Source organism: Varanus komodoensis, unplaced genomic scaffold (genome assembly GCF_004798865.1).
Source record: "Varanus komodoensis strain SLA01 unplaced genomic scaffold, ASM479886v1 scaffold2, whole genome shotgun sequence".
Taxonomy (NCBI): Eukaryota; Metazoa; Chordata; class Lepidosauria; order Squamata; family Varanidae; genus Varanus; species Varanus komodoensis.
The window spans coordinates 16,168,887-16,193,040 of NW_025335568.1; the positions used below are offsets into that span (position 1 = coordinate 16,168,887).

A 24,154-nucleotide genomic window follows, 5' to 3' on the forward strand; every position below is an offset into this window, starting at 1 on the left:
GTAAAGTAAAGGGCAGGCTCTTTCTGCTCTGAATCATATCACAAATTCCTTTTCCTTTCCCCCATAGAGAATTGATGCAGCCCATATCTGTGAAGCACTTTCTCTTCTGCTGCTTATCTCTGTCTTGAGATTCTGTTCTTGATGTGAGCCTGGAATGTGATGGATATGATGGGCATGATGATAATTTCGCTAGGAATTCACTAAAAGCACGAGGGGCTGTCCCTGTTGCTTTTGCCATAATAGACTCTGTGGCAAGAGCACTCATCCCTTCCATAGCTTAGCTGGTGTTGCCTCTGTCCTGTCTGTCTTCGTTTTCTTCCTTGACCCTATGGCCCCTGGCTCTGATGCAGTGAAGTTAAATAACTCCCTGTTTACCCATGCTTGGTGCAGTGGGCTACACTTGTTTGCTAACATGGACTTTTATTTTACAGAGATCTTCTCAATACAGCACTATCAAAGTGTGCGGTACTTAACAAAGCAATCCAAGCCAAAAGAGTTTGGGTCATAGGGGAGAAAGAAATCCCTTCCACGTGGACTTTTCAATCTGTATTTCAAATAGTGGGGGAATAAATAATGCAATGCGTACTATAGTGGGCCCACTCTGTTTCTCTGAAACGGCAAGATTTTGAACAGATGGAAACAAGAGGGATATTTGCTTTTGCTCTTGTAGCTGAATGGCTGAATAGCTCTCTGCTTGCTCACACAGGTGCCAAAGGCTATCTCTCCATCACTGGTCAGTGTTTCTGCTACCTGTACCTTTATATGCAGAGCTACTCATGTGCAGCACTTCTTTGGCTTGTTGGATTGGCCCAAGATATGTAACAAAGAAAGGCAACAAATAATGATACACTATGAACTTAACCACCATCCCTCCAATCATTTTAAGAACCTGTGACTTGTAAAAGAATGGTGTTAATTCAATTCTTTAAAAATTCTGCCTCTAATTATATTGAAGGTATATGAAGAACTGCTTGCATTTTGCGAAGGATAGCAACTTTTTCTCCCTGCTGTAGCTAATGGAATAATACAAACTAAATGATAAGACAGCTTTGTAAGCTGAGAAAAGCCATTATCTATGGTACATTAAGGATTAATCGACCAGGAATTCAGGATATTACACTGGACACAGCTGATGCCAGGTGTTATTTTGTTTGCAGAAAAATCTATATTTCATAAAGAACATAAATAACAGATGGCTTCAAAAATCTATGACAAGCTATGAAGAGGAATAAAATAGGTTTAGTGTAGTCAAGAAGATTGATGCTTAAAATTCATGTCTCTCAGCATTTTATTTGTTGGGCCATTAAAGAAATGAAATAATAACAGCAATTCAACTGACCCAGTTGTTCTGCAATGTTTAAGTGTAGGCATATAGAGCAACAAGAACCTTTATATAGCTTTTTAAACTTTATTATATAGCCATATTTTGCACAGATTAATGTTAGTCCTGATTTTATGATCATCTAATAATGCTTAGCAGGAATGACACTTGAAAAATCATTAATTATGATCAATATTTCTCACTTTCATATCAGTTATTGTACATTGAGATTTGGTCTACCTAATGCTCAAGAGCTGATGATTAAAAATGGGAGAGTTCTTCCATCTCCAATAACTGTAGAAATTACCCAGGTACTTCTGAGGAAAGTCTGAAGAAGTTGAGTAACTTTTTTGTGATATTCCAAAATCATGGAAAAACTAGCTGCCTGTCTTTTCCGACTCCATCATTCTTAGAAGGTCTCTCAACCAGTTGTCACTCCCAAAGCACATTCCCTACTTCCATCTCCTCTTTTTTATTTTGTAGTCATGAGAATTGCAGCAGAAGCATAGATGGAGATGAAATGAGGAAAGGATGTTTCCTTACTTTCTTTACTATTGCTATCACATGCTCATGACAACACACTTGGTGCAGGGATGTATGAGAGAGAGGGATGTGCAGTATGTACACTACAAAATCTATTTTGTGTACATTTTATAGATTGTCAGATGCCTTTTCTTCCATCATCTGCTCATTGACAGAATTGCATTTTGAAAAGAAAAAAAAAGTACATGAATTTGATTCCCAAATAAGCAGGTCCCGGCGGGAGGGGGAGATGACTTATTTTCATGCTGTAGCTTAAGATAGAAATGCACATTTTCCATTTTGTAGAAGTACCTATTTTTCTACAACCACATGTATGCAAAATTATATAAAATGAAAAAGGTCTTCAAATCCACAGAATTTAAGAAAAACTGATCCATTGCAGATTTCTCTGACATCCCTAATGGGAGACAACATTCCTTCAAGGACTGCCGCAGTTACTTGCATCTCTTGCAGTGTTCCTGTTTTTAGGCCACCAAGTACTAATACAAGAGGAAGCACTTGGTAATAGTGTTATCTGGAAGAAAAATGGCAGCGTTAAATAATCTATGGATTGCTATATTTTGCCTCCATCTACCAGTGTTGCTATGATACCGTAGTGTCACAATCACTTCTAAATGGCTCTATGTAAGGCAGGCTGTACTATTGTGTTAAATGCAACAGCAGATACTTGAGTGCAGGGAGCCAGTTTTAATCTTCCCGGCCATTCTTACTGTGCTCTCCCAATTTGGAAGCCCTGCCCTGTGAGGAGAGACTGATAGAACTGGGCATGTTCAGCCTTGAGAAGAGAAGACTTGGGGGGGGGGGGGCATGATATCTCTCCGTAAGTGCCTCAAAGGCTGTCACAAAGAGGAAGTTCATGATCTCTTCTTGCTGATGCCAGAGTGTAGGACATGGAATAATCAATTCAAATTGCGCCAACCCAGATTCAGGCTGGACATCAGGAAAAGCTTCCTTACTGTAGAGCAATATGACAGTGGAACCAGCTGCCTAGAGAGGTGGTGGGTTCCACCACACTAGAGACATTCCAAAAGAAACTGGACAGCCCTCTGAGTGGGATGGTGTAATGTGGTGTCCTACAACAGCAGAGGGTTGGACTCGATGGCCTTCATGGCCCCTTCCAACTCTACTATTCTATGATCCTCCTGAAGTGGTATCCTTTTTGGCAGTGATTCTTGCATGTTGCTGGCCTGGACCACCCAGCTTTCTAAAACAGTTGCCTTCTTCCACTGCATTACAAAGAGAGCCTTTGAGAAAGGGTTCTCTTCATACATACACGCGAGCAAAAGGCCATACGCACCAGCAAAAGTTGTTTTCTTCATGTGGTGCATGCTAGAGCCATGACTGCTACCTTTGAGCATTTGTCTGAGTAGGCAATGAGAAGCAAAGCAAGAGATGGCAAATCAGTGGTGGCAAGAAGTTTTAGAGCAGAGCCATTTATGGTACTAGTTCAACTGCCAAACCACCTAAGCTGGCTTGCTGCTCTCAAGTGTGTCCTCTTCCCAGCACTGAAGCAAGCACCAACTGCCAGGTCACTCTGCTTATGTTGGCAGATGGACGTTCCTTCAGGCTGCTTGATGGGATAAAAGTCAAGCAGGTGAGTGGGTGCAAAACACTCCTTCAGGCTAGTCAAATTGGCTGTGAAAGTGTCTCTTCTTCCTCTCAGTGGATGCTCATGCTCAGACTAGGGAGAAGAGTGGTTTCAGAGCGCTCCTCCCTCACGTGCATGCTGTCCCCTGCCCTTTCTGCCTTATATCCCAAATCATAAACTCTGCAGCTCCTGCAATGCTTTGGTCATCCTCCGTGTCCCCAGTCTCTTGACGCTCTCACACAGGTCACCCCTCGAGAGAGCAGCACCTGTCAGTGCTCTTTCCCCAGGCTGCAGCTTCTATTCGCTGCTTATTTCCCTCTCTTGCTCTTTTAGCATGTGCAGGAAAGGAGTGCCCAGTAGATTTCCAAGTGCATTTCTCCCACTTGGGTTCCTCACGATGGCTGTTTGCATCAGACCTCAGTGTAAAACAAGCACCATATGTACCAGCAGCTGCATGATGTATATGGGAACTTAGTGCCATGGGCCTTCTCCATCATATTATGCAGCGGCTGCTTCTGCTGCTGCTGATGATGATGCTGATTACCATGACAATGACAATGGTGATGATGATGATAACACATAAATGGTGTCATGTCTCCAGAGTTCAGAACAGCCTTCTCCAATCTGGTACATCCCAGGTGTTTTGGACATCATTTCTCATCAGCAAGCATGATCAATGGTCAAAAGTGCTGGGAGTTCTCCACCAAAATGTTTGAAGGGAACCCGGCTGGGGAAGGCTGTTTTGAAATATATATTCTAAAATGTTTAGAACATGGAAAGTTTTTGTGAGCCTTCAATTTCTGTCTGTTTCTTCAATTTCTTCAATATCTTTCAGGAAATCAATGATGCAGATGTGCAGGAACTGGTGAGGAAGTCAATTGGAAGGTTAACCATCATTCGACAGTCCTTTCCTGTGCCACAGAACATCAGTCAGCGATGTTTCCGTGGGAACCACCGAATATCTTCTTCACTCTGTGATCCTAAGGACCCTTTCTCTCAAAATATGGAGGTATCCTCAGATTCATGAATGTGTTGTCAACTATTAACTAGCTGCTATAGTAATATGCAGGGGGTCAAAAGGTTGTTATGTAGTGATGGGTGATGTTTTAGTCTTTCATTGTTCAACAGGTCACACTTACAAACACAGACATATGTATATGATCCATAATACAAACAGGCAAACAAGTTCTTTGATGGTCAGTATTCATTTAATGCTCTCTAAGAAAAGGATTCCTGTTATTTCCATTGGAAATCTTATAGCTCAGAAAACCTGCCCAAGTAGACCCACATTTTTCAAGTGATGGAGGAGAGGTCTGCATTTCTACCTTTTCTTTATTTGAAATCTCTTAGCAACATGTCTTGCTGAGAGGATAAGCTCTAGCTGTCAAACAAATGAATGAATATGAATTTGTTCATAACCACAGGTCATTCCAAAGAAAAACAATCCAGATAAATAAGAAATCCTCTGATAAAAAATATCACACTGTTACCTAAGCCCTTTAAAAGAATTCTGAGCAGGGTTTTATGATGGAATCCTGCTGTTTGAATATTATGTCTTTTTAACGTGACTGTATTTTTATTTACTTTTTAATTGAGGTCTTTTTATTTTCATTATACCCTACATATGACTTCCAAAGTATAGTACCTTTTATTGCTATACATGCTTTTGTTTAATATTGAAGAATATGAATGAGCACATGGTAAGCTTGTTTGTTAGGTGCTTTGCTTTCACCCAGTAACTGGAAACATATCATCAGAATCATTAAAGATGAGAAATCCTGCCAGGTTGTCTAAAGATCATAGCTGATTCTGGGTGCTCAATATAACAGATGATACAGTACATATTAGATGATGTTCTTTTGACTAAAAATTAGCTACAAATTCAGAGCATCATGGTCACAAGAATATTGGCATATTTTCCATCCACATATTTCCACTTGTGTTATCTGAAAGTACAGGACAGTAAGAGTTTCCTGCAGAATGGGGAATATTAAACTGACTAAATATGACTCAAACTACAGTATTTATTTTATAAACTGTACTTTTAAGTACCTGGTAGCTGAATCTCTCTGGGTGCTATGCAGTACAGTAAAAACAAAGTGCAAACATTACAACAAACAGTGCAAAATAAAGTCAAGATGAAAACCTCAACAAAGGACAAAGGCTCACAAAAGCTGAAAAACCAGCAAACAATTGGCAGTTGAAAGAAAGGAAGCAGGGACAAGAGAAGGGAGGTGGACATTGCAGGAACCTGGATGGCCAAAATTTGACCTGAAATTCCACAACGCTGCTCTCAGCCACGCAAAGCTTAGAACAGTATGGTAAATTGCAATGTTTTGAATATGCCCTTCCCAGATGAAACGGAGCACATCCAGGGTGACAAACAGTGACTGTAATTTTAACTTCAGAACAAGTTGTGTTGGATTTGTCCAGTCCAATACTCTATACACAGTGGCCAATGAGCTGCCCATGGGAAACCTACAAACTGGACATGAGAGCAAGAGCACCCTCTCACTCACATTCCCCAAAGGCATACTGCCTTATTGGAGCTAGCAATGGTCAGGAGGACTAGCATCCATTGACGCCCTTCACCTCCATGCAATGGACCAATCCCCCTTTAAAGCCATCCAAGCTGTGACCATCACTGCATTTTGTGGAACTGAGGTTCACAGTGTAACCATGCTCTGTGCAAAGAAATTCTCCCTTTCAACTGTTCTGAATTTCACATGAATCAGTTTCATGGGGTGACCTCATTGGGTTCCTGTATTATGAGAGTAAGTGAAAATCCACACCACACATCATTTTCTTCACCTCTGTCATGTTTCACTTCACTCATGCTTTTTCTTAGTTACACAATCCCAGATATCATAACCTTTCCTCATAGTGGAGCTGCTCCAGTTCTTTGATCACTTTAGTTACACCATTCTGCACTTTCCTAATAATATCATTTTTATGTGTGGTGGCCAGAACTGTACTAACTTAATTGAGGGAGCAATATTATTTCTGATGCACAGGTGTCATACATAGCAATACAGGCAGCTTATAATCAGCAGCGGAAGACTGATAGTTATATGAAAGGTTTCAGAAATCTTTGAGATTCTTAACACTGTTTATAAAGGACCTAATCATGGCTTCTTGTTTATATATTTGACTTAGGGGATTACTCATTACCATATTGGTTAGCTTCTGACAACACAGAAGGATTAAGTGTCGAAGTGTTGGTCGCATATGGGTTGTTGCTGAACCATGGATCGTTCTTGAAACATGGCTTGCCATATTGTCTGAACACAGCCATGCTAACAAAGGACAAACAACCCATAAATGAAACTCATCATTTGATGTTCTGTTATGAACTGTGGATTGTTTATAATTAACAAACTATGGTTTGTTAGTGTATCTAGTTCAGACAACAGAATAACCCACTTTTAACAGCAACCCATGCTTATCCCATATTGAACCCTCCAGTCTGGGTTATCATGTTGTCTGAAGCCAGTCAGTTTCTCTGGGCAACTTATGAAGCACAGGGCAAAACAGACACAATATTAAATACAATACATAACAATTAAACACAACAGAAAATAATAAATATGCAACATATTTTCCCCTCGGGCAAAGATTTTCACTTGGTACCGCAGTGCCATCAAAAATCTGCTAGGTGACTCTTACCCTAGAAGCAATTCTGCTGCCCAAATGGCACCACCATGATGGCCCACTCTGACTGGCAGCAGTTCTCCCAATTTTCAGATGGGAGTCTTTCACTTCCCTGCATGGAGATAACAGAAATTTAACCTGGCACTTTGGGAACACAAAGCATGCATTTGCCACCAAATTAAAGCCCTTCTCAATATCCTGCTAACATGCATCTCAGCTGGAATAGACCACAACCAGTATTAAAGGTAAAGGTAAAGGCTTCCCCTTGACGTTACGTCCAGTCATGCCTGACTCTAGGAGGTGGTGCTCATCTCCGTTTCCTAGCCGAGGGAGCCAGCGTTTGTCCGCAGACAGTCTCCGTGGCCATGTGGCCAGCATGACTAAACACCAAAGTGCACAGAACACTGTTACCTGCCCACTGAAGTGGTACCTTTTTATCTACTTGCGTTTGCATGCTTTCGAACTGCAAGGTTGGCAGGAGCTGGGACGGAGCAACGGGAACTCACTCTGTTGTGCAGATTCGAACCGGCGACCTTTCGATCTACCAACCCAGCAGCACAGCGGTTTAAACCACTGAACCACCTGCAGTCATACCAACCAGTATTAGAGTGAAAAAAAATCAGCGGCTGGTCCTCATGCTAATACAGCCATTCTATGACCTTTCGTGTAGTTCTGTGCCTCATATTTTTTCCAGATCAAGCTGGAGTACAACTACATGCACTCATGCCATTCTTCATTCCTGAAATGTTCAGAAAAGCAAATATTAAGTTTTGTTTTGTTTGGGTTCCTAGCAAGGTCTTTATTAGTCATTCCATCCTTTCCCTCCCTCCCTCTCAGTGCAACACTATGGCTTCTGAAAAAGGTACATTAAATCAATTGTCTTCAGTTGAATTATATAGGGCATTAAGAAACCTGTTTTGATTAGATGTGAGAGCAATAAATATAGGAAGCAAACTTTCAATAGCCACTGTATAACCTGTTTTGAGGTTACCATGATTAACACAGCATTCTTCTGAGGTCACAAGAAGGGAGTTCAGAGAGGCAGAAATTAACTTATGCTTGAATTATTGGTGACAGAAAATGCCATAAGTACTCATCTGCACTATTGGTAAAGGCTTAAAATATCTGTTTAATAGCTACTGATCACCGTTCACTGGAGTTCTATTAACCAATGATAGATGCACTGCAAAATTACTCTTAAATTAACAAGCATATACATCAATATGAGCTGTGATGGTGTCTCAGTCTTCCTCTAATATAAAGTTAAGGACATGCATTTATAAGTCTTTGTTGGGAAACGATGGCAAGATAAACTGGTGTTTTTATGTGTCAAGTTCCAAGATGATTGTTTTTGCGTGCTTAGTGGCTCTGCTGTCTTGTACTTAGGTTTGGGGCTGCAGGCTCCTAAAAATATTTTGCATCTTTCAAATTCCCATTTTGGGGGCGGGGATTCATTTTTAAACCACTTGAAGTTGCTGGCCAAATCCTGCTTGTAACAATGCAGGCCTTGCAATTATGCAGGCTCTGTCTGCATTCTCATTACATTGCCAATTACAGGTGAAATGAGACTGGATTTTCAAAGAAATAAAATCTCAATGTTTAAATGAATTATGAGCTGATTTGCTTTAACCAATGGGTCTGTCAATTAATCCATTTTTAAAGATCAGCTTTACAGAGTGCCAGTTAATTAAAAACTAGAGTAACGATAGGCAATTGGCAGATGAGAGCTTTACAACTGTTTATCCCATAAATCAAGAATGGGTAATCTTCTGTGTTTCTTTGATTAATGGACATGATCCCTCAGGAGAAAACTGTCATCCACCACGTGCTGATCTTGGGCAAAGATCATGCTTTCCCCTTACTTTCTATCTAGCCGGTTGCTAGAGAAAGGGCAGCAATCAGAAATGACCACCTGCAGAGAAATTATAGTAAGGGTAGCAGGTTGCCCATCCCTGTCAAAAGGATTACTCCTTCAAAACCATCTAGGAAGTGTGGGCAACATGTGGCCCATGGGCTGCTTGCACCCTGCCCCCATGGCTCCAGCCATCTTCATTACCCCAGGGAAACAAACACTGGTGTCCATGATGCTGCAGAGCACCAGAAGGGTCAAATTTACCATGCAAGCCTGCTCATTTTGACCCTTTTGGCCCTCGATAGCGTCATGGGCAGAATTGTCTAAATATGGGAGGCAGCCACAGCTGCGTGCAGCCTGTGCAGTAGTGTCAGGTTTGAAGATCACCCTGGACCTCCTGTGGTCGCCCACCCTTGCCCTGTAACATCTCTTACCACCTAAAATACCACTCACAGTAAGTTGCACCATGACAGAGATACTTTTATTAATATTTTTGATAAGATAAATCTGTTGTGGCGTAGATGCTGACTAAGTCTCCTACACTTACAAAGTTGTTATATTTTAGGCTACTTCGATTCCACTTAGCATTTGGTCCTCAGTCCTAAAAATAGGTACCTGAAAATAGGGCATTTATATCTTTTTCCCTGAAAACGAAAGACGTGAATTACACCCCAAAATGTACAGTGGTGAAGATGTTAAACTGAGAAGACCACCACCAGCTAGAAAGCACATTCATTTATTCTCTTTATTATGCATATATCTCACCTTTGTTCTTTTAAGGAACCCAAGGTGGATCACAGAAACCTCTTCTTCATCGTCCTTCACCCTGTGAGTTAGGTTGGACAAAGGGTCCATGACTGGCCCAAACTCACCTGGAGAGCTTCATATATGAGTGGGGACTTGAATCCAGATTTCCTGAACCCCCCAGTTTAACATTTATGTTTCAGTGGCTGTCAACATGTTTGGAGTGAACATTACTTCATAATATCTGATCACCCCACAACCTCTGTGGAAGACCAGACAGGCATAGGATTGGATGTTATGCTCTGGAAGCGGAATACTACTCTTAGATGAGTGAAGGCCTCATACCAGCCAGGAACATAAATCTAAAAACACGGAAAGCCAAAAATCCATTTCCATTCAAACTCTTTGATACCTTTGGAGATAGCCAATGGCAGGCACAAATGTATCTTTCCTTGGTAATGCAAGCAGTAAACCTATGCTGTTCTATCAATATAAGGACATTTCTGAGCACATTTAGACAGAAAGGGGTCCTACAAATGCCAGCATTCCTCAGGGAAAACTGGCAGTTCTAGTACATTTTTCTGTCTAAACATGCATAAGGTTGAACTCTAAGTGTTATTTATCAGCAAACCACACAAACTCAAGACACCCCCTTCCATTACATGTGCTATACTAAATCTCAGACTGAGAAATATGAGATTTCCAATGGCAGCTTGCATCATGCCATTGCTCACAACATGCAAACTAAATTAACAAGCCACCATGTACAGATTCCTAGCTCCAGCTAGTTCTCAAAATGTAAGGCAGGACTTCTGTATTATTGTTGTTGTATTGTGTTTTTAGTGATGCTGCATTGAAATTAATGAAAGCCTGAGTGCTGCCAACGGAGATAAGCCACTTATGAAGTCTGCCAGCATGTGCTGCTAGCTTCTTACAATCAATTGTTAATCTCTTTGACAGATTACCAACCTCTACATATATGATACGGTGCTTTTGCTTGCAAATGCTTTCCATAAGAAGCTGGAGGACCGAAAGTGGCACAGCATGGCCAGTCTGACATGCATTAGGAAGAACTCAAAACCATGGCAAGGAGGACGATCCATGTTGGACACAATCAAGAAGGTACTTTGGACCATTCTGTCCTTCTAATTCTTTGCCTTCAGGAGATGTTCTGTGTGATTCCCATAGCTGCAAACTGGCTGTCCTACCTGCACCTCTGATAACATTTCTGAAAAAATAGAAAACCTTATTTTGGACTCTTGTCACATCCCCTGTTAAATTCTTTTAGTGAGTCCATGTTATGTTTTAATTCCCTCAAACACTGATTTAAGAACACGTCATAGTGGTGTGTCATGGTCAGATTTTGGAATATCTAAGGTGAAAGTCAAATATATTTATTCCTTTAATATAGCACATGAACCAAAAAGTGCACAATCCTATGCATGTTTACACAGAAGGAAGTTCTATAACTCCCATCATTGCTGGACTTCTCTCTTTCTGGGATTGTGCCTGCCCTGAAGTCATTGAGAGCCTTCTCCTACCCCACATCCATCGATTATGCTCTTCTAGATTCACAAGTCTATGACTGTCACAAAGCATTTACAATGACTTGCATGATAATAACCTGCAAATTTCTATAGAGTGGCAGCACTCTTTGCAACAGCTTTTTCAAGACCTATACTCTGTAGGAGAAATATGTGCCTGAGGGGAGTTTATTGCCTTATGAATAGCAGAAACAGCTGGTTGTCCACATCCACCATATGGTTGTGGAGTTGTTAGGCCTACAGAGATTTGAAGTACAAACATTCTCATCTTCTTTTTGTAATTGGAAGTTGAGAGGTAGGACTCTCCAAGATCAAATCATGCTGTTGCTAGACAAGCAAGATAACCTTACCTTGCATATGAATCACTCTATACTGTCATGGATCCCAACTCTACCAATAAATGTGCACTGCATGGGTTGACACATCTCCATCCTGTTATCACTTTTCAGCAATGTAATTGGTTATGTATACAGTCATACTAGGAAGTGATTGGTCTGAAGCAACTGAAGCAGGATGAGTATTTTTCTTTATCATATGCATCAAATCATACAGAATTGTGTGACTCCTCTGCTAACACCACTACTGAAGAATGGTTTTCAATGGAAACACATAGCTACCTAATATTTGGCAAAACTCTATCTGGAAACTTCAACTAGAAAACTCATATTAAAAACTACAGGTTACCTCTCTCAACCCTTCTTTTTCAAAGCCAAGCATCTACAAAGCTGCGCACAATATAATGCCAGTACAATTACCTTAAAAAAAAGTAATCTAATAAGTATTAAAATAATAAGCACAATACCAAACTAAAAATGATTGCCTAAGCAAGCCTTTAATAGCTTACACAGGAACTAGATTAAAGCTTTCTGAGGAGGAAAAACTTTCAACTGCTGATAAAACACAAGTAAAGAAGTAGGTGCCCTAAACTTTTGGGTAGTAGGTTCCACATATTATATAGGGTGCTTACTTAGACAGAAAAAAACCTAGGACTCCCAGCATGCCCTAGCCAGTCATACTGCTCAGGAATATTGGGAATTGTAAGACTTATTTCTGTCTAAACATGCACAGGCTTGCAATCATGATTGATTATTCTCTCATGTTCCCAATAGCTGGTCCAGACTGTAAAGCACATGATCTTTAATATCTATATAGTAATGCCCAGAGTATGAGAAACAAACTTGAATTCTTAATATAAGCTGGCAAATACAACCTGATAGGTGTACATGAAACTTGATGGTATGACACCCATGACTGAAATTTAGCAATTGAAGGATATAACTTGTTCAAGAAGAAAAGAAGAAAGAAAGGTCATCCTATATGTTAAGGATACATATGTTTTAGATAGCCATCTTTTAATTTAATCTAATTTTAATTTTACATAGTTTAATTAGTTGTTGCAAGTATTGGCACTTAGGATTTTTTAACTCTCTCTCTATGTGTGTGTGTGTTTGTTTCTTCTGTACAAACTGTCTTGAGATTCTATAATGATTTGATGCTATATCGAACCTTTTAAATAAATAAATAAATAAATAAATAAGTTTGACAGAAATAGAGGCACCCCAGTGAGAGCATCTGTGAACAAAAAATAAATGGAACAAATAATAAAAGGATCATGGTCTACACTCAACCACCCAGTCAAAGACAAGATGAACGAAACTTTTGAAAAGCAAATTGCCAATGTTTCAAGGAACCAGAAGCATGATGTCATAGCAATGGGGGACATCAATCACCCCAGTATCTTTTAGAAGACAAATTCTGTAAAACGTGGCCCTGCCAAGATATTTCTTGTACAGAAATTGGAGGAAGGAACCAGAGGATCAGCTGTCATTGACTAGATTTTAACCAATGGGGAAGGCCTAGTGGATAAGGGGGCAATTACAGGCATTTTGGGGGAGAGTGGCCATGCCGTTCTTGCATTCTTGATTCTGTGTACCCTGGATTTCAGGACAGCAATTAAAATACCTCAGAACCATAATAAGTAAGGTACCATTGCAAGCAAATCTCATGAGGAAGGGAGTCCAATATAGGATGGGATTTTTAAAGTTGATTCTAAAGGGACTATTGCAAACAATTCCAATGGCAACAACAAAATGGAAGACAACAGAAAGAACTAAAGTCAGAGATAACCTGAAAAGAAAAAGGGCCACTAACAGAGCCCACCATACTAATCTGATCTTCTCTTTTGATCAGGTGAACTCCCTCTTGGACTATAGAAATTCTAAGAACATAAGACATCTTGCCTCCAGCAAAGCTTTTGGCAAAGTACCCCATGATATCCTGATTAGCCAACTAGCTGGAGCAACTTCAGGTGGATTACAGCATTAGACTAAAAGGGTGCTTATAAATGGCATCTTCTCAGACTGGGAAGTGGTCTTCAACATTTTTACAAATGATTTGGATGAGAAAGTGCAAGGAATGCTTATCAGATTTGCAGATGACACATAACTGGGTGTGATAGCGAAAACCCAGGAAGAGAGAAACAAAATTCAAAGTGATCTTGATAGGTTGAAGCACTAGGCTGAAATCAACAGAACAAAATTTAATTGAGACAAATCGCACTTACCAAGTACATGAAATGTGGTCACTCAGAGGAGGGTTGGATATCTTCTTGACAATCACATAGACAGTTTCTAGTGATAGAATCAGAAATCCATAGCAGAGGCTGTGTAGAAAAGCTACCTCTGTGGTGCTGAAAAATTATGATTGTTACAGGACAGGCAAGTGCATTTGTTTCCATCTGTCTTGTTGTAATGTTATGCCTTGGTGTGAGAGTGGCTGAGTAAGAGAAGTAACACCAAATCCTTGGGAGCAATCTTAGTAGAAATAAAAGCATTTAGGACATTATCTGGTTAGGCTGTTGGGGGCAGATTCTTTTAATGAGAGGCGAGTGGCCCTGGAAACTGCTGATGTCTCTGAGGGCATAGGAAAGGGAATAGTTTCTAGAGTGTAAGAAACTGGGTGCCTCCTGGGAATCTCAGGTGACAGACAAGCAGGATACTTGCAGGGAATATCACAACTTGGCCGTGAGTCCTAAGAGTGCAGGCCCACGAGTTGGATCATAGAATTATGGAATCATAGAATAGTAGGGTCAGAAGCCACCAAGAAGACTATTGGGTCCAACCCCCTGCTGTTGCAGGCCACCAAGTCACACCATCCCACTCAGACGACTTTCCAATTTCTTCTTGAACGTTTCTAGTGAGGAAGAGCCCACCACCTCTCTAGGCAACTGTTCCCACTGTCATATTGCTCTGACAGTTAGAAAACTTTTCCAGATATCTAGCCTGAATCTGATTTGCTGCAGCCTATCACAGAATCATAGGATAGTAGAGTTGGAAGGGGCCATGAAGGCCTTCAAGTCCAGCTCCTTGCTGTTGCGAGACACCAATTTACACCATCCCACTCAGATGGCTGTCCAGTTTCTGTTTGAATGTCTCTAGTGTGGGAGAACCCATAGCCTCTCTAGGAAACCGGTTCCACTGCTGTATTGCTCTGACTGTGAGGAAATCTTTCCCATTATCTAGCCTGAATTTGGGTTGTCACAATATGAATTGATTATTCCATGTCCTACACTCTGGTATCAGCAAGAAGAGATCTTGGTCTTCCTCATTGTGACAGCCTTTGAGGTACTTACGGAGAGATATCATGTCCCCCCTCAGTCTTCTCTTCTCAAGGCTGAACATGCCCAGTTCTCTCCATCTCTCCTCATAGGGCAGTGTTTCCAAGCCCTGGATCATTTTTGTTGCCCTCCTTTAGAACCTTTGTGATTTTTCTGCATCTTTCTTAAATCTTGGTGCACAGAACTGGACACAGTATTCCAGATGACTAGTAAGGAGTACTCACTACTTCTTGGGATTGGGAAATAATACTTTTATTAATGCATTCCAAAATAGCATCTGTCCTTTTTTCATCTGCATCAGATTGTTGGCTCATCTTTAGCCTGTTGTCCACAGTAACTCCAAGGACTTTTTCTTGTTCCGTTCTGTTGAGCCACATATTCTCCATTTTGTATTGATGGATTTGATTTCTTTTTCCTAGATGGAGGGCTTGGCATGTTCCTTATTGAATCTCATTGCCTTCAAGCCCAGCATTGAAGTTTATCAAGATTGCCCTGCATCTTCATTCTGTCTTCTACAGTGTTCTCTATTCCACCCAGTTTTGTATGGTCCACAAATCCAATTATCTTTCCTTGTATGTCCTCATCTAAATCATTAATAAAGATGTAAAAGTGGACTGGGCCTAGGATTGAACTCTGCGGCACCCACTAGCTATGCTAGTTACCTCCCTCCAGTTTGAGAAAGTGCCATTGATAAGCACTCTTTGTGTCCAATTTAGCAGCCAATTTTGGATCCATCTAATAGTTTTTCTATCTAGTCCACTTTTTGCTAATTAGCTCATCAGAATATCATGGGGCACTATGTCAAAAGCTTTGCTAAAGTCGATGTAGATTATGACCCCAGTGTTCCCTCCATCCATTTGGGAGGTAACCCAGTCAAAGAATGAGATTAAATTAGTCTGACAGGATTTATTTTTGATAAACCCATGCTGGCTTTTATTAATCACTGTGTCTTCCTTGAAGTGCTTACAGACTGTTTTGTTTTTGTTTTTAATAATTTGTTCCAGAATTTTTCCAGGGACTAATGTCATACTAACTGGTCTACAGTTCCCAGGTTCATCTTTTTCCCCCTTTTTGAAGATGAGTACAATGTTAGCCCTTCTCCAGTCATCTGTCACTTCTTCTGTTTTCCAAGATTTATTGAGGAGAATAGCCAGTGGTTCTGAGAGTTCTTCCACTAGCTCTTTCCTGATTCTGGAATGGAGTTCATCAGACCCTGGAGATGTGAACATGTTTATTCCATCTAGGTATCCCTTGACCATTTGTCTGTCAGTCTTGGACTGTCACTTTTCACTTTCATCTTGTATTTTCTTGTGGGAGAAGACTGAGGCAACGTAGAAATTGAGCACTTCCACCTTTTCCTTGTTGCCTGTTATCACTCTGCCAGTAGCTGGACACCTTTCTCTTTCACATGTCTTTTGTTTTGGATATATCTGAAAAAGGCTTTCTTGTTGTTCTTAGCATCCCTTGAGTAGGGGAGCTACGCACACCAAGATGAAGGTTGCTAAAAACTGATGAAATCCTCTAAGTGTTTTCACAAATGTGGGGCAGCAGGTATGTCACATACACATGCCTGTTGTGTTTGGGAGCAATCCTACTCAGTCTCTTGAGTAAGGTCTTGATCTCTACCCCACAGAACTCCCTCAATACACTGCTGTATAAACTTATAACATGATAAGTGAGTAGGCACCAGTGATGGAATTGTGGTAGTCATGTGGATTCCCAAGGTTGTAGGTAGACATTGAATTAGTATTTCTCCTGTGCTATCATATGATAAATGTAATCCAAGAAATAAGCCTTTTTTGAGGCTGGAACTGATGGCCAGTCTTCACCTATTCAAAATACTTTCCATAACTTGTTTTTGATATTCATAGATTTGACATCAGTTCACCCACATCCATGAGAATTTAACCTTTGAAAGCTGCAGAGTTTATGAAATCCTTTGCTCTGTCAGCCTCACTAACATTTCCAGTTTGTTTCCTGCTATTTTCTGCCTTTTAAAAGGAGGGTAATTAATAAAACAAACAAACACACTCCTCCTTTAACCTCACAGCAGTCACTCTCAGAGCAATGATTAATTTGTGAGGCAGTTCTCCCTGCCGTGTGAAAAGAAAGGCTTAGCCAGATGTGACGTGAAAGCCACACAAAAAGAGCTTGAGAAAATGAAAAACAAAAACAAAGAACCCCCAAAACCTCTCTTGTGTATTAAGGTTGTCATCAAATCACTTCTGAATGATTCAAGAGGTATGGCGATGTCAGAACTTGCAGTCCTGTGGCATTTATATTCCCTACTCACATATTAAAAATGCTTTTAGAAATCTGCCATAGGAACACAACTGCATGAGCATGGCCAGATATAAGATGCATCTCTTTCAAAGCTCCATATATTTTGCTTCACCATCACTCATCCAATACTTACTTGTTACCCCATTATGAAGAGATTCCGGGAAAGGTTTTGTTTTGTTTTTTCCCTGTCATCCCCCTGGAAAGAATCTGTTTGGCATGGCCAAAGCCAGTGGTAAGCAGAATTAGAGTGGACAAAGCCTCCCTTTTATCTCCATCTTCTTGTCTCTCTCCTTGCCACCATTTCCTCGCTTTCTCTTTCCCCAACCCACTGAGTTTCCGGAGAGGGAAGAGAGCACCATTGTAGGACATCTGAACTGACTGCTTGCAGAGTACTCATGAAATCATGCTGAGGGACACAGATGGCTCTACCCTGCTCCATGGTCTGCACAGAATTCCAAAACGTAATAGGGACAAGCAAGTTCAGAAGTGGGCACCACAGGCAGCTTCTTTCTTGATTCTGTTGTGGTCTGTGAGTCAGTCTGCATTTAGCAGTGAAGTGCCAGGCTATCCTTCCTAGTTAGCTGGCAGATTTGGGGATTACTAATAAAGTGAGTAACTAGTCACTAAAGGAAAGAGTAAGCCTATAATCCCATGAGAGCATCCCAGGGACCACTGGATTCTTCAGAATCCCATCTCTGAAGCCATAACTTATATAGCCATGGCTATAACTTCAGAAGGGCACTTCAGACTGTGTTACCTTCCCTTGCCACCTCCATGTCCCCTCCCAGTGGCTACAGAAACAATTAGGCCTATGGATACCCTAGGTCACAATGCAGACTTGGAAGGAGGGAAAGGGAGTGCTGATAGGTATGGAGGGGAGGGGAGGGGAGGGGAGGCCAGAAAACAAGAAATCCTATGGCTAGGATCACACCCTTTGTTTGCATTGCTACTACCTTGGAGTTGCCAATTGCTGCACCAAACGGCAGAAGCAAAATGTGTTGACCTATCTGTGAGGGAAGCCTCCACAGAAGCATCTTCCATGAACATGAACAGCTGCTGAGCTTGTAGTCAAGGTGCACTTATACGGAGACACCTTGATTCAAAAGTGACATTAAACCACATCAGCTTTAATGATTTACCACCACCATTTGTACATTCCCTTTTGAGCCACTGTGTGCATTACTTGAGGCCACCATGTTCACAACCGTGCAGTGAACTCCACTCATGTTGAGGAGATGATTCATATTGGTGCTTCCCTGGATGGGCGTAAATGGGTCCCAGAATTTCTGGCAGCTTCACATGCTCTCCAAGTATCTCAGGAGAGTCCCGTGAAAATCTGAACCAAACCACAGTCAATGTTCCTAGATTTTCCTCATTAATGCCCCTCCCCACAGCATCACAGTGTTCTTTTGGAGAAGAAAATGTCCCTCCAGACTTTTGTAAAAGAGATCAGAGTATGTTTTATGTAACAAAAAATAAATACGCACCACTGGGTTTTTTTCTTTTACTTTTGTGCATACATATGTGTGGGGGGGGGGGGGGAAATCATAATACACCGTGACTTGAGATTACTGAGAACAGCTTCTTTCAAGCCACAATACATTTCATTCTAAGACATTCATTTTGGTGCCACTTTGCAGTTAATAGTACTAAAAAATAGTACAGCAAAACTAATGCATTTCAACTGCTATCTGTCTTTTTATTTTATTTCCCCCTGCCCTGGGACATTTTTTCTCTTTAAAGGGAAAGTTCCCCATTTTTCTCACAAGAAACATTGTCCTGATCAGGTTGCTAGAGAGACATGGCTCATGTGACTTCAACAGCTTTGAAGGATGAGGAATTTCTTTGTTCATGCTACATTGGAAACTAGCAACACTATCCAATGTAGCTGGCTATAACACTCCAAAATTGGAGGATGATAGACATCCATGGAGGGTAGAAGGACCCAGAGGCAAAGGTCACTCTGCATCCCTTCTGCCTTGTAAAAGACATATGTCATGAGCTAGGCATCTCCTCCCAAATGAGACAAGCACTTCAGCAATGATCAAAAGAGTCTTTATTCCATACATAAACAATGTATTCAGAAGCCTCAAAAGGCACTGGAGGTGGAATGTTGACCATTTGCTCTGCCCCCCTTCACCCGCATCTTTGCTTATGAACCCTTCAGGGCCGGTCTCTGGAGGGAGGCATGCTATGAAAGCAGCCATGCTGACGTTCTTCCCATAGGAAGAACTAATTGGTCTAGCCAGTGGGTACATCGACAGGTCCTTGCATCCACGTCTCCTGGGGTGTCAAGTTCTCTTCTTGAGAACCCCTCCCCAGCCTGTTCCTCACCGGCTTCTTTTCCACAATCGGGGTGGGGGTCTGTGATTGTCCTTGAAGTGCTTTGATCCAGAGCTGGCTCGGACGGGCTCACTGGGAGAGTTTGGGCCACTGGGGCCTTGCTAGTCTCAACAACTCCAATATCAGAGTGCGAACTCTGAGCCACTGCTGGTTCAGCTATCGATTCCCCCTCCTCCGAGTCTGAGCCATCATTCCCACCAAAGCCCTCCATCTCTTGTGCATGCCTGGGAACCTCATCCAAGTGCACACACAACACATATTGATTTCAGCCGTCTAAGTCTTTTATCCTAGTGCATGAGGTCTAGGAAATGTTGCCAGGATTGTGAAATGTGAAACCTTGCTCCTCTTCTCCCCACTCAGCTTCTTGCCCACAGATGTATGGCTCCAAGTTGACCTCCAAGGTGGAGTGGAAAGAATTGTGTCCACTGCGAGGATGGGGGCTATCCAAGTTTGGATTTCCAGCTCCGACCTCGGAGTGGGTTTCCTAGGGTCTAAGCTGGAACTGGAACTTCTCCTATGGTCTGGTAGACTGTATTAGGATTGCACAGCCATACTTGTCATTTGTTGTGTGAAACACATATTTGCCATTAGTTGTAGGAAAAGGCTTTGGATTTTTCCACTATCAGGCTTGTTCCAGCTCAGTTTTGTACTTTTCTTTTTTCTCGCACAGAAACTTTGTCACCTATCTCTGCTTGCCATGCAAATATTTACAGTACATGTGCTTTGATATCTGGCGAAGCTATTCTAATCATTGTGTAGCTTATTGGGTCAGTTTTGGCATCGAGTCTGTCCATTGAAAGGAGACGGGTTTTCACTCTTATTTTACTTTAGTGTGCTAGAATTATTCTCCCAGGGGCAGAATCACAATATTTTTTTTTCTATGCCCATGTTGCCATTATATATCTTGCAGAATTCAATGAAAATAAGAGATGATTTGTTTTGTAGAAAGAGCAATGTAATCCAAGTAAGATTCTTGACAGGCAGTATTCGGAATAAGATTTTCAGAATAAGTAGAATACTTGTTTTATGTCTATTTCTCTCTCTGTGTATGCATGCCACTCCCCCACCCTCCCATGAAAACGTCTGTCTTTGGGGCTTTACTTCTGAAATCAATAGCTAAATTGTGCTTGGGAGATAAAATTGACCGTTTAGTGGTTCCAGGTGCAGGGAAATCCAGATGACAGCAGTACTGATTTGCACATGTTGTTGGCTAGATCCTGGCTCCTACTTTTGTTGTGGTTCCTTAGTGAGAATAATCAATTTCTAATCTCTGTTCTGGTTTCAAACTATTACCCCTGAGCTTTTGGTCTTTAATGCAGCTCCTTCAATTTTTACCTTGTGGCAAGCTTACAAAGTCTATACCACCCAAGCAACAATAATTATAGTTTCTGGACGCTCAAACAGAGCTCTTGCTAGCAGTGCTCCTTCTGCATTTGACAGATTATGAGTTTACCATTCTGACATGACCTTTTTCCCTCCCTGTAAAGCTCAGTCCATGGTGTGTGACTCCAGCTGGTAAAACTTGGCAGTAGGTGTTCCCCCCCCCCCAACTTTTGTTTTGTTTTCCTCTTCCAGAATATCCATCAAGCAACTCCAAATGCGGTTTTCCATTTGCAAATAAAGAGGTCATCCATTTTTAATATTAATATAGCTGTTTGGTGAGGGGAAGCCGCAATTTTCCACATGGTTAAGCTGTATTAAAGATGAGGGTTGTGATCCAGAACCATTAAAATACATGGAAATTTGCCACCACACACTTCAGTGTGCTCTGCAGACTGTCCCCTGGGGTGTTAAGACACTGCAGTGTTCATGTTGCCATGCCATGGCTTCCAATTATCTGATTATAATTTAGTAATTGCAGATCCTGGGGCTATTATGCAATACAATTTCTTTAGTTTAAAAGCGTAATTGTTTTTGATCTTCAAATCTGGTTTTCATGGTTTCATCATTGAATTTTGAATGCCTGTGAATAAGGAATAGAGGCAGAGGTGACTCCGGCAGTTTTTATAACTGCTTAGCCCAGACCTTGAGAAAAATCCTAACTCTTTGGTCCCAGTGCTGTATTATCGTGCTGATGATGGATTCTTGTAATTAATATATATGAAACCTTGCAAATAAACTCAATCATATCCATGCAGACTTGGATGCAATAGCTGAAAAAGATGTGGTAAATTTGGTCCTTGCCTGATGGAATCTTTTCCATGCATGCAGTCTGAGAAGGTGGACAGGATCCTTAGAGAGATGAAGTCTACAATTACTGTCCCTAGCATATAAAGAAGTTGGGAAGGTACTGGGCTGCATGGAAGAATCTCTGGATGAGATGGATTTTCATAATCTATTTGATTTGACTTCAGTCCTGGTTATGGGATAGAGATAGATTTTGTTCCTTTCAATTCAGCCAGGACTTTAGTGTATCAATTGGGTGCTGTTTCGATTCTGCTGCTGTTGGGTTTTCAGTTGGGCTCTTAACAAGATCAGTACAAGTTCTCAATACCTGAAGCAAATATTTGCTCTTCTTTCCCCCGGCCATGGTGGTGGTGACAGCAATTGCTTCTTCTTCCCCATCTTGATGGCATTAACTGTGATAACTACCACCTGTCTTTCCCCAGCAGTAGCAGTGACAATGTGTTGTCTGACCCTCTTCTGATGGACATTGTGAGACATCTTTCCTCTGAACAAGGCACTGGTGGGAAAGTGGCCCTGGAGGCCACCCGGGCAACACAGCACATCATTGACCTCCAGAGACACCTCCTAGCCCATGCCTCACCCTGAGGAGAACTCGTCACAGTGAGGCATTTGGATCAGGCTCTCCATGGAGCTGCACTAGCTACATTCTCTTCTGAGTGGTCAGAAAAGCTTCTGAGAACGTTGAACCAGCCAAGATCCTACTGTGAAGAGCCCTCAGAGCAAGTTACCTCTGTGTAGCACTCTGGGGAAGTGTGCAATGCTACTACAAGAGAGTAGTCCCTGCGATGTTGACCAGTACAGTGGATGGTCCAAGGCCTCACTGTAAAGATTCCTCATAGCAGGGCATCAACCTGCCACTCTGGAAAGCTGAGTCAGCCCCTCTCCTGCAGTGACTCAGCTCAGTACCCCAGAGCAGCCATTCTCCCTGTGCCAGACCTGCACAGTCTTAGGGCCTCAGACTGAAGCTGAGCAAAAAGAGCCCCTCTAGAGAGACAGGTTGCCTGCATTCCCACAGCAAGAAAGTGTCCAGGGGCCTCTCTGGAGTGGCCACCTGCCCAATGCCTGTCCTATCTTCCTGAAATGTCTCTGGAGGAAATCTTAGGGTCACAATAGAGTGAAGAGCTCTTCCAGTGATAGTGGGACCCATAGATCCACTGTCCTTAGTGATCACCTCACCTCAAGCAGCAGCTATCCCACAGAATAGCTAACCCTAGTTTTTAGTGTATCTGCTTTATAATTCTTTTAATTGTATTTTTATTTATCTAGCAAGCCTCCATGTGTCATTATCCTGATCAAAAGGTGGGATATAAATTAGATTATTAAAAAAATACATGGACATTTATATTTCAAACTATCGTTGAATATATATTTAACATATTTCCATTTAAAATGTTTCCATAGTTTTTTTCCCCTTCAAGGAACTCAAAGTAGCTAGCATAAACATCCTCTCCATTTGATCCTCACAGCAACCATGTGATGTGAATTAGGCTGAAAGTCAGTGACTGCCCCAAAGTCACCCAGTGAGTTTCATGGCTAAGTAGAGATTGGAACCTGAATCTCCCAAGTCCCAGTTCAGTACTCTAACCACTGTGCAACACTGGCTCTCAATAGGCCTTTCTCTCTCTCTCTCGCTCTCTCTTTTTCTTTTATTTCTTATTTCATTCTTATTGTAAGCCACGTAGAGAGCCCTTAGGCTATAGGGTGCCACATAAATGTAACAAACAAATCAATAAAATGTATTTCTATGCATTTCTAAATGTATTTGACACTCTTATGAGCTGCTTACTATATCAGAATGCTCAGGGAATGCAAGTCTCTGGATATATAAGTTCTAATCCTCCCATTAGCCCTGAGGCTGTTGGTCAAGCCAATCCATATTGGAATTTACCATGAACAAATTCTTCAAGCATCCTTTGGGGCTGCAGGGTTGACTTGACAAGCCTGGTCCATTCAGAGGTCTTACTTGGACTGTACTTCCTGTGAAGTTTCCCTTTCAACCCAATCACAGTCTTGAGTGGACGTATGCTTTTTTCTTTTTTTCTTTTTTGGCCCTTTTATCACAGAGATGTCCTATTCACATGTTACCTGCGTTAAGGAAAAGACAATATGAAAGCAGTGTGGGTGCATATTTAGCTCTGCTCCCACCATTATGCCCCTCCTGCATGCAAACAGCTGCCAGCTCTATGAAGCTTCTTTGCAAAGAACATGCATAAACTGGGGAAGGTTGAAAGTACGACCACACTCCTCCATTGATATGTTAAGGCCCTTCATATAAATAGGACTTGAGAACAGCAGGTGAGCTGTGCTGGACCATTTTAATTCGAATACAGGATTTCCCAAAGCATGTGTTCCAGGACACAGTCATAGGACAGAAACAGTGGAGCACAAGACGGTTAACCTGACTGACATGTTTTCCCAGATAGGACCAGCTGAGCTGGGCCAAAGTCTACAACAACAGAAAGTTTGGGCTCTGTTTTTCTTT

At 41.5% G+C, this 24,154-nt stretch overlaps 1 protein-coding gene across 2 annotated transcripts in view; it reads left to right on the forward strand.

The window, feature by feature from the left end:
* The window catches only part of GRID2 (glutamate ionotropic receptor delta type subunit 2), a 919,670-nt gene that overhangs the window by 623,046 nt on the left and 272,470 nt on the right, over positions 1–24,154 (forward strand). For both annotated transcript variants that reach the window (XM_044429596.1, XM_044429597.1), the window contains 2 exons: positions 4,288–4,461; positions 10,660–10,821. In XM_044429596.1, coding sequence (XP_044285531.1) covers positions 4,288–4,461; positions 10,660–10,821 — 336 coding nt within the window. The remainder of the gene's footprint in view (positions 1–4,287; positions 4,462–10,659; positions 10,822–24,154) is intronic.